The following is a 16,132-nucleotide window of genomic DNA, read 5'->3' as shown; positions in this document are numbered from 1 at the left end:
CACGACTGAGCGACTAACACCTTCTTCACTTTCCTGAAAACTCACCAGTTGGGAATCTCTAATCTAGAATAAACTCTAGGTGATGCAAAGCAGGCACATGAACACTCCAAGTATTTTAACTGATCTGCTAGCGTGGAAATCAAAAGGAGCAGATCCGTTTTAACCGTTGGGAGATGCTATGTCCAAGGCCATTAGGGATTTAGAAGGGGCCAAGTCACAGAAACAGATTATCTGCAGGGCACATGTTGTTCACTGGACCGCAAAAGTGGCTTATTGTCTAGTCCCAGATAAAACTGAGGTCACAACTAGGCATGCTGGAAATGCAGGCCTTCTTTGACAAGTACTCTGTCCTGCAAGAGCAGTTGCTCTAATAAGGAACTGTTAAAAGTTAGGACCTCAAAATAAATGTGTTCTCACTTATTTAACCTCATCTCAAGCAGAGAAATGATCTGTATTATGACTGATGTATGTCGGAGTAATCCACTAGTTTTTATTTTCTCATAAACTTTTTCAAACTGTAGCCTCTTTACCGATATAAACTCAAGTTTTACATTTCCAATGACAGTAAGTGCAGCAGAACAGAGGGAAGGCCTCACTTCCAACCCCAGATTCTGTGCCATCACTGGGCACTGCATGCACTTCCACCACAACAACGAGAACTCTAAACTGAAGCGATTCAAGTGTCTGCTTTCCCTACTAGATTGTAAATTCTTTGAGAGTAGAAAAACGGATGCACTGTTCACTTACATAATTTATAAGTTCTGGAGAAAGACTGTTGAATGAAATAACAAGTTTTTGATGTCTGGAAGCATACTTAATATATCCCAGAGATACCCCTTGATACTTATGTACAATAACATTCTAATGCTAACCACAGAATATGAAAATCAAATGTATTCCTCCCATAACTAATAGTGTATGTTGTTTATGGACCAGCAAGAAGACTGAATGGTATAAATGCCATTTCACATTATCTGGAAATTACAAGGATTTCACAGCATTTTTCTGCGCTGTTCATATACATACATGAATTCCTGTTGATGGTGCATAGGCAAGTTGCATGAATGCAGGCTACCTTCTGAAGCAAACTCTTGTGTTCATGCGTGTGGGTCCTAGACCAACTTAATTATCAAAGGTAGGTTTTTCTAGTTAGGGACGATATTCTTTGTTTTCTCTGACTTTAAAAACATCTTTATCTCTTTGAGTCATTGACGTGGACAAACAGAAAAGTTTAATGTGGTGAAATTTAAATTCATCAAAATTAAGTATAGGTGCACATGACCCAAGATTAAAAAACTGTATTTACACAAATATAATCTCAATTACAAAATAATTAAAAAACAGGATCCTTTTATATAGTAATCTCCCCTAGTGAATTAAAAATCATTATCACTATACAACCACTTCGGGAACATATGATACAAAGCAAATAAATCTGGACGGATTACTGTGAACTATAATGATATTCAAAACTGTATGGCATGTTTTCTGGCTAACCAAAAAGCAACAAGAAAAGTAACAACCAGTCACAGTCACTTCACCACCATAATAATCAGAGACTCTAACAGATGAAGCCATTTTGCACAAAACACAAATAACCAATCAGTACAACGCTGAAAAGTTACTGAAAACCACAAATTGATGAGGAGCATAACAGTTTTTGAGAATACCAATTTAAAAATTTTCAGCCTCGTTTGAACTCATCAGATTAGAATCCTTTAAGCAAGAAACACACACTTACTGCACACAGTACGCTAGAGCCCACCTACTTTACGGTCCGCAGTTCTGGAGAAGAACCCAGGACAGAATCCGGGTTCTTGCTTGCTTTTTCCATCTTCTGCAACACTGCTTCTCTAAGTGCGGTCCCCAGACCAGCAGCAGCAGCATCACCTTGGAACTGGTGGAAACGCATGTTCAGGTCCCACCTCCTGAATCAGGAACTCAGAAATCAAACAGCAATTGCGATCTGAGGAGCTCTCCAGGTGGGGACACTTGTTGAACCATGTGGCTCAGATGGTCAAGAAACTACCTGCGATGCAGGAGACCCGGGTTTGACCCCTGGGGTGGGAAGACCCCCCCCCCCCCCCCCCCAGAAGGAAAGGACAACCCACTCCAGTATTCCGGCCTGGGAAGTCCCACGGACAGAGGGGCCTGGCGGGCTACAGCCCATGGGGTCACGAGTCAGACACGACTGAGTGACTGATACTTTCACTTTCACATTACAGGTGGGGGCTGTGATGCAGTTCAGGTACCACAGCTCTACCATTAATGCCTAAACAGGATCACCACTCATAAAATACGTATGCACTTTCGTGAGAGTCCAATTTCTTTCTTAGATGGAAGTTTATTACCATTGCCATCATCTTCTTTACAGGAGAGATTCCTACCGAGTCAGAGAAGAAGGGAGTTTTGGGGAAAATAATTAGAGAACAATCGCATTTTAGAGAACAATCATCTATCACTTTTGTAATATAAACTATAAGAAGAGTATGGGATGTTTTTATTTATCAGAAAGGGGAATGGGTTTTTAAATACTATAGATACCGTAGTAAAGATTAGAACCATCTTAAATATCAGAATTTTCAAAAACAATCCCCATAATTTTTTGCTATCATCATGGCTTTAAATGATTAAGATGGATCAATCTTATGTAACTACAGATTTCATAGTCTAAAGTCTATTGGTTTCCTAGGTTTTCTGGTTTCAAGAAACTGAATATACTTTACTTAATAGTTGTTAAGAGGAAATGGCAACCCACTCCAGTATTCTTGCTTGGAAAATCCCACGGACAGAGGAGCCTGGCGGGCTACAGTCCATGGGGTCGCAAAGAATCGGACACGACTTAGTGACTGCACACAAATGGCAATCATGAGACAAAGGAAGCCTGACATGTCAACAAAAAGACTAAAATTTTAAATTCAGCTCTTCACTCTCAAATCTTACGAAGGTGGGGAGTGAAGAAACTGCTGCTGACTCACAAAGGAGTCCTTTGAGCTCCTGAGGGAAAGAGTTCAGAGAGGCAGGTAAAACAAGAAGAGCAATTTTCCAAGAACTTCAGGTTCAGTGCTGGTTAGTCAGTGAATTTTTAGACATTTTTAAAAGTTTAAGAAACATACTTTTTCTCCTTTGGAAGAAGAAAATATGGTGCTTAAGGAAGAAAAATAAATTTTAAGTTTCTATTTGTAATACTGAATGTATTAGCATTTTCCTACTGAAGTGCCACTTACTATGTATAAGCATTAACTGAAAAACTTTTTTTTAATCTTAGCATAATTGAAAACAAATTAACAGAAGGTGGATAAATTTGGAAGTCAGTTTCAGAGGTTCTGGTTAATGACAATAAGTTCTTAAGTTAAAAAAAATTAACTTGTTTTCTTCCTTATTACAAAAACAATAAATATTCATTACTCAAAATCTTGAGAATACAAACAAGATGAAAAAGAAGTTCTCAAGAGTGAGTTACGTGTATGTGTGCTCAGCTGTGTCTGACTCTTTTGTGATCCCATGGACTGTAGCCCGTCAGGTTCCTCTGTCCATGGAATTTTCCAGGCAAAAATACTGGAGTGGGTTGCCATTTCCGACTCCAGGGGATCTTCCCAAGGATCGAACTCGTGTCTTTCATGTCTCCTGCATTGACCGGTGGGTTCTTTACCGTTAGCGCCACGTGGAAAGCAAGCCTTACTGGCTTGAGAAGCTGCAGAAGCCCCATGTGCAGACAATATCACTTCCAGGCAAGGCCAGGCCTTCCAGCCTGACGCCCCAGGTGGAGCACAGAACTCAGCACGGAGTTCACTCTACGCTCAGAGGAAGCAGTCGGTGAATGATGACCGTTCCCAGAACAAAGCACATTTTTTGTTTCATTAACTAATGTCTAAAGTTCTGTGTCCCCTTGATTTAAATGTCCCACCTGACACAAACAGATGACTTTTGAATCCTGCCTCTGCAGGTAACACTACTTACTATACGACTCAGTTTTCTGATACTAAAAATAGCTTAGAAAAACTGAGTCATACTGAATAACATCCTCAAGCACTGTATTTACAACACCTAAAAATGAACAAGATGGGCTAAATATATCATGTGTTTTTGATAATCAGAAGGGGAGGGAAAAAAAAGAAAATACCAATTGGGAAGTGAAATGCCCAGTCTGTTATTTTGATGGTTTAAGGTTTGGTTTCAAGTAAAATGCTTAACACCTCTGCTTTACCACCGTTCTCCCTCCAAAGAACAGATGAACACTCTGTGTGCAGATACTCACTTCCTTCACTTCACAGCCTGTTATAAAGATGTTCTGACTTGGATTTTGTTCTGGCACTCAGGGCAGGCTGATTCCCTGAACTGCCACCAGAGTGAAGTGCTGAATAAAATATTAAAAACTAAAGACAACCCCCCCCCCCCGCCACCACACACAAATAAATACCTTTTAAAACACAATGCTGAGTCAGCACAAAAGGAAAGGCTCTAGAGAGGTCAGAGGAAGTGAGAGCAGAAACCCTGGGAGGAAAGCATGTTGAGACAGGGTTCTGCCCCAGGAGGCTCCTCCAAGCCCTGGGGAGCCAGAGTTTGGGTCTGGCACTACCAGTAAAGAATCCGCCTGCAGACGCAAGAGACATGGGTTCATTTCCTGGGTCGGGAAGATCCTGTGGAGGAGGGCATGGCAACGCATTCCAGGATTCTTGCCTGGAGAATCCCATGGACAGAGGTGCCTGGTGGGCTACAGTCCATGGGGTCACAAAGAGCCAGGCATGACTGAAGCGACTTAACAGCAGGCTGGCACTGCACATTGTCCTGGGGCGGCATGAAGTGAGAGATAAAGGCTCCTGTACTAAACCTGAAACTGGGACCCCCAAAAGGACCTCAACAAAAGGGAAAAGGAACCTGTTGTACAAAAGGAAACAGCAAGGAAACGTGTCTTATCTTTGACTGAGAGCAGGGGAATAAGGGAGATTTCCCCTGAGATCTGAGATCCATATTTATGCTATAGAGTAGAGGTGGAAAAACATAAAGCCAGGAAGTTACTGTGACCTCCAGGATGCAGCATCCCTGAGTGACTGGCATAAGCAAAGGCAAATTCTCCGTAGAAGACTGAAACTTCAATTTAGTTATCAAAACCCTTAGGTGAAGTTCCAGGGAAAAGGAGCAACTCACAGAAGAAAATAAAATCACAACCTGCACAAGAAAATCACTGAATTAGACCTCAGGTATCAGAATCAAGAATGGATGCTTTTGGACTGTGGTGTTGGAAAAGACTCTTCAGAGTCCCTTGGACTGCAAGGAGATCCAACCAGTCCATCCTAAAGGAAATCAGTCCTAAATACTCATTGGAAGGACTGATGCGGAAGCTGAAACTCCAATACTCTGGCCATCTGATGGGAAGAAATGACTCACTGGAAAAGACTCTGATGCTGGGAAAGGCTGAAGGCAGGAGGAGAAGGGGACGACGGAGGATGAGATGGTTGGATGGCATCACGCAATGGACATGAATTTGAGTAAACTCTGGGAGTTGGTGATGGACAGGGAGGCCTGGCGTACTGCTGCCCACGGGGTCGCAAAGAGTCGGACACGACTGAGCAACTGAACTGACTGACTGATCAGAATTAACAGACACAAACTCTCAATGTGTAATATGCTTAAGAGAAGCTTAAAAATATAAGCAATTAGGGGATATAAAAAATGATCAAGCAGATCTGAAACAGAACCAAACAACATAACTTCTAAAAACAGAACATAATTGAAAAACAAATGGGAAAAAGAACAGATCAGGCCCAATGAAAGGAAGACTAGTAAACAGAAGGCAGGAGTCAGAGAAATCATCTACAGCGAGGCACTAAGAAACACAACAGGTTGGGGCGACTCAGCGGTAAAGAATCCGCCTGCGAGGGCAGGAGATGTGGGTTCTATCCCGGGTGGGGAAGGTCCCCTGGAGAAGGGCACAGCAACCCACTCCAGGATTCCTGCCTGGAGAATCCCACGGGCAGAGGAGCCTGGTGGGCTGCAGTCCATGGAGTTGCAGAGTCGGACACGGCTGAGCCACTGAACAACAGCAAAGAAAGAACAGTAAACTGAAGGCAGGAGTCAGAGAAATCATCCAGATGTGGCTCTAAAACACAACAGGTGAAAGTCAGGAAGCCAGACATCTGTGGGACCTCTTCATGCTAATTAGGGGTCCAGAAAGAGAGAACAGAAAAGAGGCAATATTCCTGAACTATAGTCACTGAATTTTCTACAGCTGCACTCCCCACTGTGCTAGCCAGTAGCCACGTGTGACTATTTAAATGAAAATTTAAAATACAGTTCCTCGGTCACACTAACCACACTTCAAGTTCTCCTGAGCTTTGCGTGGCAGGAGGCTACCACATGGGACTGGACCAATGTAGAACATTTCCATCATCACAGAAAGTTCTACGGTGCTGCACTGTTGCAGAAATACCGAAACACCCATCCTCAGATTCAAGTGACCCAATAAATCCCAAGCTAAAGAAATAAAATCCACACGTGAACCCGCTAAGGTGGTACCACAAAATTCTGAAGAAACAGAGAAGGTCTTAAAAACGGGCAGACAGAGGAGTCAGACCATCTATTCAGGAACAATATTAAATGCTGACTTCTGAGCAGTATCTTTGAAATCCAGTAAGAAACTGGAAATAACAGAACTCTGTACCTAGAAAACTATTTTTTAAGCACAAGCCAAAATACATTTTCCCACATGAGAGATTTTTACTGATAACAAACTCTCCCTAATGGAAACTCCAAAGAAGTCACTTTGGGAAAAAGGAAAATTATCCCAGAAACAACTGAAATGTGAAAAGAAATAGTAAGCAAAGATAAAAGTTGATTAAATCTAAGTAAACACTAACTGTATTAAAAAAAAAAAACAAAAATAACGTCTAATTTGTGGTACAAAAGACAACTAAAACACGAGGCAGCAACAAAGCGTGCTGAGAGAGATGCCTGCAGCCAGGCCTCTTGAGGTCTCTGTGATTCCGGAGCAGGGTAATGAAACTGAGTACTATTTTAAGGCAGAAATAGTAACATAAATGTTTATGACATACACACATGAAAAAACTGACATACAAGAATACCTCCTTTTATTTGCTTTGCATTATTGCACTGTTCGGATATTTTGCTTTTTACCAATTGAAGGTCTCTGGCATTAGCCTGGTACCAACCCACAATAGATATGACCTAAACCAAATCCTTTACAATTATACAATGGAAGTGAGCAATAGATTCAAGGGATTAGATCTGATAGAGTGCCTAAAGAAATATGGACAGAGGTTCATGACATTGTACAGGAGGCAGGGATCAAGACTATCCCCAAGAAAAAGAAATGCAAAAAGGCAAAATAGTTGTCTGAGGAGGCCTTACATATAGCTGTGAAAAGAAGAGAAGCAAAAGGAAAAGGAGAAAAGGAAAGATACACCCTTTCAATGCAGAGTTTCAAAGAATAGCAAGGGGAGATAAGAAAGCCTTCCTTAGTGATCAATGCAAAGAAATAGAGGAAAACAATAGAATGGGAAAGACTAGACATCTCTTTAAGAAAATTAGAGATACCAAGGGAACATTTCTGGAGAAGGCAATGGCACCCCACTTCAGTACTCTTGCCTGGAAAATCCCATGGACGGAGGAGCCTGGTAGGCTGCAGTCCATGGGGTCGCTAAGAGTCAGACACGACTGAGCGACTTCACTTTCACTTTTCACTTTCATGCATTGGAGAAGGAAATGGCAACCCACTCCAGTGTTCTTGCCTGGAGAATCCCAGAGACGGGGGAGCCTGATGGGTTGCCGTCTATGGGGTCGCACACAGTCGGACACACTGACGCGACTTAGCAGCAGCAGCAGCAGGGAACATTTCATGCAAAGATGGGCACAATAAAGGACAGAAATGGTATAGATCTAACAGAAGCAGAAGATATTAAGAGGTGGCAAGAATACACAGAAGAACTGTACAAAAAAGATCTTCACGACCCAGATAATCACAATGGTGTGATCACCAACGTAGAGCCAGACATCCTAGAATGCGACATCAAGTGGGCCTTAGGAAGCATCACTACAAGCAAAGCTAGTGGAGGTGATGGAATTCCAGTTGAGCTATTTCAAATCCTAAAAGATGATGCTGTGAAAGTGCTGCACTCAATAGGCCAGCAAATTGGGAAAACTTAGCACTGGCCACAGGACTGAAAAATGTCAGTTTTCATTCCAATCCCAAAGAAAAGCAATGCCAAAGAATGCTCAAACTACCGCACAATTGCACTCATCTAGCATGCTAGGAAAGTAATGCTCAAAATTCTCCAAGCCAGGCTTAAACAGTGCATGAACCGTGAACTTCTAGATGTTCAAGCTGGATTTAGAAAAGGCAGAGGAGGCAGAGATCAAATTGCCAACATCCGCTGGATCATCAAAAAAGTAACAGAGTTCCAGAAAAACATCTACTTCTGCTTTATTGACTATGCCAAAGCCTTTCTGTGGATCACAATAAACTGTGGAAAATTCTTCAAGAGATGGGAATACCAGATGACCTGAACTGCCTACTGAGAAATCTGTATGCAGGGCAAGCAGCAGCAGTTAGAACTGGACATGGAACAACAGACTGGTTCCAAACTGGGAAAGGAGTACGTCACCCTACTTATATAACTTATATGCAGAGTACATCATGAGAAACACTGGGCTGGATGAAGCATAAGCTGGAATCAAGATTGCCAGGAGAAATATCAATAACCTCATATATGCAGATGACACCACCCTTATGGCAGAAAGTGAAGAAGAACTAAAGAGCCTCTTGATCAAAGTGAAAGAAGAGAGTGAAAAAGTTGGCTTAAAGCTCAACATTCAGAAAGCAAAGATCATGGCATCCAGTCCCATCACTTCATGGCAAATAGATGGAGAAACAATGGAAACAGTGGCTGACTTTATTTTTCTGGACTCCAAAATCACCGCAGATGATGACTGCAGCCATGAAATCAAAAGACGCTTGCTCCTTGGAAGAAAAGCTATGACCAACTTAGACAGCATATTGAAAAGCAGAAACATCACTTTGCCAACAAAGGTCCGTCTAGTCAAGGCTATGATTTTTCCAGTAGTCCTCTATGGATGTGAGAGTTGGACTATAAAGAAAGCTGAGCACCAAAGAATTGATGCTTTTGAACTGTGGTGTTGGAGAAGACTCTTGAGAGTCCCTTGGACCGCAAGAAGATTCAACCAGTCAATCCTAAATGAAATCAGTCCTGAATATTCATTGGAAGGACTGATGCGGAAGCTGAAACTCCAATACTCTGGTCACCTGATGGGAAGAAATGACTCACTGGAAAAGACCCTGATGCTGGGAAAGATTGAAGGTGGCAGGAGAAGGGGATGACAGAGGATGAGATGGTTGGATGGCATCACTGACTCAGTGGACATGAGTTTGAGTAAACTCCGGGAGTTGGTGATGGACAGGGAGGCCTGGCATTCTGCAGTTCATGGGGTTGCAAAGAGTCGGACATGGCTGAAGGGCTGACCTGAACCCACAATATCTCCAAGGTATGGGAGCAAACCTTCTGAAGGCAAGGAACAAACCTTCTAAAAAGTTGAGGGGCTGGGGGGAGTCCTCAGTCAATCTGTATATGGTAGCCAGAAATCCAAACACAGAATAAACTCAAATAAGGCAAACAAAACCCTCTAGCCACAAAGATTGCCAAACGAGATGAAAAGGTAAGATTCAGCTGCGGGCTTTTATGTATCAGGAAAATATTTATCAAAAGAAAGCCAGTGAAATCATTAACTTCAGAAAAAATCACCTTTAAGAAAAAATGCATTATAAAAAGGGTCACTTCCTAATAATAAAAGGTTCAATTTATCTGGAAGATAATATTAATCCTAACCTTAAGAGAAAATTTCAAATCCACCATTTTAGCATCTCTGTCAAGTAGACAAAAGACATTAGATACAACAGATTAAGTAGAATTAGTGAGGATACAGATGGGAACAGCATAGTTAACAAGTCTGTATGGACATATATAGAAAATACATTTATATACATCAATTAGGGAATATATATATTCTTTTTACGCACAGGTATAACATTTACAAAACCCGACTATACCCTACGTATAAAGTTAGCATCAGCAAATTTTCAGGTATGGTTATCAGTATCAATCAGATTCCCTGATCATGATGAAATTAAGTTTGAAATCATTAACAAAATGATAAATAGAAAAGCCTTATACTTTTGGAAACCAGACATTTCTAACAATTCACAGGTTAAAGATATCTCTTTTTAAAATCTCAAAAGTGTGAAGTTTGTTTCAATTACCTTAAAGTATAAGAATAAATTTCTCATGTAATAATTAGTAAAAACTGATTTCTTTTATTTAAAAGACATGGCCAATACCTAAGCTGTAGATAAGTATTTTCCATTGTGCATGCATACTTTTAAAAATTTGTTACTAAAATGCACAACTGAAAGGAAAAAAGTTTACAGGTGGAGATAAATCATTTTAATAGCCACTTATCTCACTGGAAAAATCTTTTTGCTCTTTCAAACTGGAGAGGGAGGAATGGAGACAAGAAAATTCAACATTCATTCGTGGAATAACAGTTTACTAAAAGCCTGGTCTGTGCCTGATACAGAAGATACACAGATGAGCAAACACACAGTCCAGCCTCCAGGGGCTGACAGCACCCTAAAGGAGCAGTGGGCAGAGAAACACATGTAAAACGCCTGTCTGGACGAATGAGGTGACCCTGGTATGGGTTGGGGAGATCAGAAAACTTTCTGTAGTAATGCTTTGAGCTGAGATATAATGTGTAAAAGGAGGCAGATAAGTGAGAAGGCCAGAGAACAGCATTCCAGAAAGGAGGGACAGCATGTGCAAAGGTACAAAGTTCCGGCGGGCAATCAAACTAAAACTGCAATTAAAATTTCAGATGGATGGTCAACATAAAAGCAGGGTACAGCAGAAATTCTGCAAAATTTTTATGCTTTCTCAGCTGTTCCTTCTTTAAAAAGAAATTGGTTGATGTTCCTACAGTCATGGAATTTTTCTGCGACTATACAAATACTGTCTAGATACTCTATGTATGAAGACACTTTAAAATACAGTACTGTCATGCAAAACTGAATGGTTACCATTTTCCATACTGTTTAAAAAAAAACTATCACAAACAACTAAATCTTTAAGACCCTTTTGAAAGCTATTTCTACTCTCTTCTTCAATAAACTTCTACAGTAAACAGGTTTTTGCTTAGGAGAGACTACAAAGTATGCTTTCTAAACTCTTCTCATTAATATATATCATGTAACAGTCCTGAGCAATACCGGTAATTTCAATATTACACCCTCACTCCATTCAACAAAACAAGCACTATAACAAATATACAACTTCAGATACTGGAGATGAAAAGAAAAACTAAAAACAAAACTGAAAAAAAAAAACCCCGAAAACAGGGATTCTTCAAATTTGGTTCTAATGATTACTCCTAAAAGTGTAGCTCAGCAGTAAAGAATCCGCCTGGAATGCAGGAGAGGCAAGTTTGATCCCTGGGTCAGGAAGGTCCCCTGGAGAAGGAAATGGCAACTCACTCCAGTATTCTTGCCTGTAGAATTCCATGGACAGAGAGGAGTCTGGCAGGCTACAGCCTATGGGGTCGCAAAGAGTTGGACACAACTTAGCGACTAAACATATAACAACATAAAAGGTGTCTACATGAGCACAAAAGGATTCAGATTAGTTCCAAAGGTTAACTGTGACATGGAAATTACAGCTAAATTACACAGCTATGGACTAACTTCCATTAACTATTTCATGTCTCTTTTGCTATATCCCAGCAGAAGAAAAGAGAGAAAAAGAATTTCTTTCCCTTAAATAATTTGTTCCTAAGTCCACCATATGACTATGTAAAAATATAACCTGGAGTTCCTAGAAGTACAGGCTACACACTCATATTAGCCTTTTGTTGTATTTATTAAATGTGACAAGATGGGGACTCAAGGTGAATTCAACATTCTGAATAATGATTAGAAACAAGAACAGATCATTTCTTTCAAGTGTGCAGTTACTGATTAATTTTCTTTGGCAGTTAAGAACTAGCTAATTCAAGTTTTTCTTCTAAAAGATAATTTCTTTCTATTGTGAGTATACCAGTGTAGTTTTCTAAAAAGCACGATAGTTTAAAGATGACTTATCTTCACAAAAACATATAAGAGCATTACATCAGAAAATTATATCTGAAGACAACTGAAGGCATTTTCTGACACTACCTAAAATATCCACATATTGTGTTCATTTCTCATCACTTAATGCTTGTGGCAGGAACCTGAATGCCATCTGATGCAATTTTTTAAAAGTCAGACAGTATTACTTACTGAAAAGTATATTCTTATTCACTCTTACTAAAAAGTTAACCTAACCAATTAAAATTAAAGAAAGGAAAGGAAAACCCTCAAACTACTCAGATGCTGGTAATGGTATGGATGGAAGGGAGTGGGAAACAAAATTTGGGAACAATTAAAAAAAGAAACTTTGGTTTGATGTAAGAATCACCAGGAAGTAGGAAAACCGAGGAAGACTCCTATATAAGTGCTTCTCCTTTTTTTTGAAACCAGAAGTGGTTTGTCACAATGTAAACATGGAAAGGAGTACCATGTGGAATAGTGATTAGAAAGGTGAAAGAAAGGAACTCAGGATGACTGTTATCTGCCTTCAGTGGTGAAGGCAATAAAGTAGGAAGTGTTTACCCATGCTTTAAGGCTTGTGCTTTGTGAGGACACACACTATTCAAGTTTAGCACAAAAACTATTCTAATTTTACGGAAAAATACCCACTCCAGTATTCGTGCCTGGAAAATTCCATGGACAGAGGAGCCTGACAGGCTACAGTCCTGGGGTTGCAAACAGTAGGGCACAACTGAGCATACAAGAGCATGCAAATTCAGGTTTAAGTACCAAATAAAATTTTCATTATATACACCAGCACTAGTTGCTGAGTCCCACTGAATGGACGGTCTAATATGGGCCAGCAGATCTGGGTGCAAAATAGCAAAACACTGACCATCAAAGGAATAGATATCTACCATAAACAGCTTTTAAGGTTGTAAGATGAGCGCAAAGTAAAACGTGTAATTGGTAATTTAAATGTTTGGCAACAAACCTCAAAATCAAATTTCCTTAGAAATATTTGATCTAAGTTTTGTTTCTAAAAAGATCAACATGAAATCATGTATGTTAAAAAGGTAGCAAAGTTCTATCACATCTAAGAAAACCAAGATAGAGTCTGAAGTGAATTTAAAATTGCTCAGTCGTGTCCAACTCTGCGACTCCATGGACTATACAGTCCATGGAATTCTCTAGGCCAGAATACTGGAGCGGGTAACCTTTCCCTTCTCCGGGGATCTTCCCAACAAAGGGATTGAACCCAGTTCTCCCGCATTGCTGGCAGATTCTTTACCAGCTGAGCCACCAGGGGAGACAGCGCTTAGCCAATAATATATTAACAAGAAAGTAATTATTTCAGTAACAGCAGGCAACAGGTTCCCTGGAGAAGAATCTCCATCAAAAACAAAAAACACACTGCACCCAGACAGAAACAGAACACAAAACTTCACAGACTGAAATATGACTATGATCTTCGAAAGGGGTTTTAAACTTATCAGTTTTCTAAGTTTTCTCTATCAAAACCAAAAACCCAACAGCAACAAATCTAAGGCTTTCACCAACCCAAGAAGTGAGGTTTCAAAAATAAACACGGTAGAGGGTTCCGATGTTAATAAAAGGGACATTACTAAAACTATTTCCCAAAATCAAACAAAAAGTCAACTCAAACCCCACCCCTGGCTCCTGGATGGGAACGTGGCTTTCCCATTTCAGTGGCCGACAAGAACGAAACGCTCCAGCCCCAGGGAGCTGGGGGAGGAAGGTGGCGCCTGCAGACTCAGGTAGCGAAGGGTGACCGGTAATTTCGCCGACAATACTGTAAAATAATCAAACCACCGCTCCGGGCCAATTAACCAAGCGCGAGTCAAAGTTCCACCACGTAATTCGGGCCTGGACCTTTTTTTTTTTTTTTTTTAAAGCATACAACGTAATTGAAAGCAGAGTCATTTCCCTCTTGGTATTTTATTCATGCTGGAAATAACATTCAAATCGAAAAGGTAGCAAAACAAAAGAGAGAGAGGGAAAAAAAAAAAAACACACAAGAAAATTGAGGGAAGTGGAAGCGCGCGGGATGTTTCACTGGCGTTTTTTTCCCTCCTCAGGAGCCTTGACTCTCTGGCCTGCATTTTAAATTCCTAGTCCGGCCGGGAGCGGGTCGGACCCCCGAAAGCGGCCCGCGGCGCCGGGGGGGTCCCACCCTCTACGGAGGGAGGAGGGAACGCTGCTCCTGCGGCGGCGGGGGCCGGACGCGCGGAGCGGCGGAGAGTGGACTCCACTCGGGACCGAGTCGGGGGCTCTCCCGGCAGGCGGGCGGGCGGCTCCTCGGGGCGGGCGCCGGGGAGCTGCGGGAACTTTCCCTCCCTCTCGCCCGGCCGCGGCCCACACGCTCAGGCGCAAACTTTGCGGACGGCGCTGCGAGCGGCCGGAGTCCCGCCCCGCGCCCCCCAGCCGAGCCCCCGCGCGCCCCGGCCCCGGCCCCTCGTCCGCCCCGCTTGCCCCGAGCCCGGCAGGGGCCGGGTGGGCCCCGGCGCGACCCCTCGGCCTCCCCGGCGGCGCCGCCGCCCGAGCCCCCCCGGCCGCGACCCTCCCCCGCGCCGCCGCAGGGCCGAGCGGCCGGCCCGGGGCCTGGGCCGCGCTCCCCTCACCTTGGTGGCCATGGCGGGCGGATCTCCCCCCCGCCCTCGGCCCGGGACGGTAGGCTCCTCTCCCGCGCCGCGGCTATCGGCCCCAGGCGGCCGGACGAAAGCGAGGGCGGCGGCGGCTACGGCTGGGCCCCGGCGCGGCGGCGGCGGCGGCTCCGCCCCGGCCCCGAGTCTCGGCTCTGGGCGACTCCAGCCGCCGCCCCGCTCCTCCAGTTCCTGAAACTCCCCGGCTGCGCGGCCCCCGCCCCCGCCGGCCGAGCCTCCCATCTACCGCGGCGTGCGCGGCGCGGCCGGCGGAAGCGCGCCTGGTGCTCTCGGCCGGCCGGGCCTCCTCTCCCACTTTCCACCCCCGCCCGGAGCCTTCGCCTCGGGCCGCGCCGCCGGCGCCCTTTGTCGCAGAGCTCGGGGCCGCGTCCCCCGAGCGGCGGCCGGGGTCGGGCCGGATCACGGTCCCCCCACCCACCGACCGCGTCCCGCCTGGCCGCCCGCCGTGGGGACGGTGGACGGGAGTGAGGGACACGCTTATGAGGGAGCGCCTGCCGGGGGAGCCGAGTCCCGAGCGGCCCTTCAGCCGGTCACCGCCACTGAAGTGTTTCGCTGTGGAGATACAACGGGGCGCGTCCCCCTGGACGGGCTGGAGTCGCGGACGGGATCTTTGTCCCGCGTCTGCGTGGCTGTGGGGCCGGTCGTGCTGGGGGCTAAGTGAAGTGAGTGTGGAGAACGCAGCCGGCACGGATCGGAGCAATGGCTTCCAGGTCCACCTGGCCCTTCACGGAAGACCCGCCGCCCGCCTGGAGCTGCCGGCGGGCTGTGGTCCCGGGCCCGGAGCTTCTGGGCTTTCGTTCTGAGGCGTCCCGTTAACTTCCTTCTGGACTCCCGATAAATTTAAAAAAACTCCTCCGGGCCCCAGAGGTTTGGGGGAGACCCAACAGGTTTCCCGAAATAGGAATTTTAGAAGCCTTAAAAATTTCCATGTTTCTTGTCAAAACATTTTTCTTCAGAGTTGGATGTGTGACCTTTGTTATCAATAATAAATGAATGAATTAAATTGAATAGCAAGATTTTCACTCAAGTACGAAAGATGTGACTGAAAGACATCTCTTGATGGAAATATTATTACAGTACATTTTATTTTATCACGGGGATATGTACCTCATAAAAGAGGCAACTATCAGAAATCATCTTTAAGCGAGGAAAGCGGTACAGTTAATGTCAAATTTTGTCCTCTCGAAAATATTCTATTTGATCTCTAGAAATTTAACTGGTTACCTTCTACAAAGAGGTGTTAAATGGATAGGGTACTAAAGCGTTTTCTGTGAATTTTTGTGTTTGTTGAGTTCGGGGGCTACAGCTATTATCA

The 16,132-nt window shown here is 43.6% G+C and overlaps 1 protein-coding gene across 2 annotated transcripts in view; it reads right to left on the bottom strand.

The window, feature by feature from the left end:
* Nucleotides 1-15,109, bottom strand: part of SNX9 (sorting nexin 9) — an 87,241-nt gene extending 72,132 nt beyond the window's left edge. The window contains exon 1 of one of the 2 annotated variants that reach the window (XM_043888016.1): nucleotides 14,776-15,109. In XM_043888016.1, coding sequence (XP_043743951.1) covers nucleotides 14,776-15,039 — 264 coding nt within the window. In that variant the 5' untranslated portion in view covers nucleotides 15,040-15,109. The remainder of the gene's footprint in view (nucleotides 1-14,775) is intronic. The other variant, XM_043888018.1, reaches the window with a different exon arrangement.
* Between the last annotated feature and the right edge of the window lie 1,023 nt (nucleotides 15,110-16,132).

The sequence above is a fragment of the Cervus elaphus genome, chromosome 26 (assembly GCF_910594005.1).
Source record: "Cervus elaphus chromosome 26, mCerEla1.1, whole genome shotgun sequence".
Classification (NCBI taxonomy): domain Eukaryota; kingdom Metazoa; phylum Chordata; class Mammalia; order Artiodactyla; family Cervidae; genus Cervus; species Cervus elaphus.
This window is presented reverse-complemented; position numbering and strand designations above follow the sequence as displayed.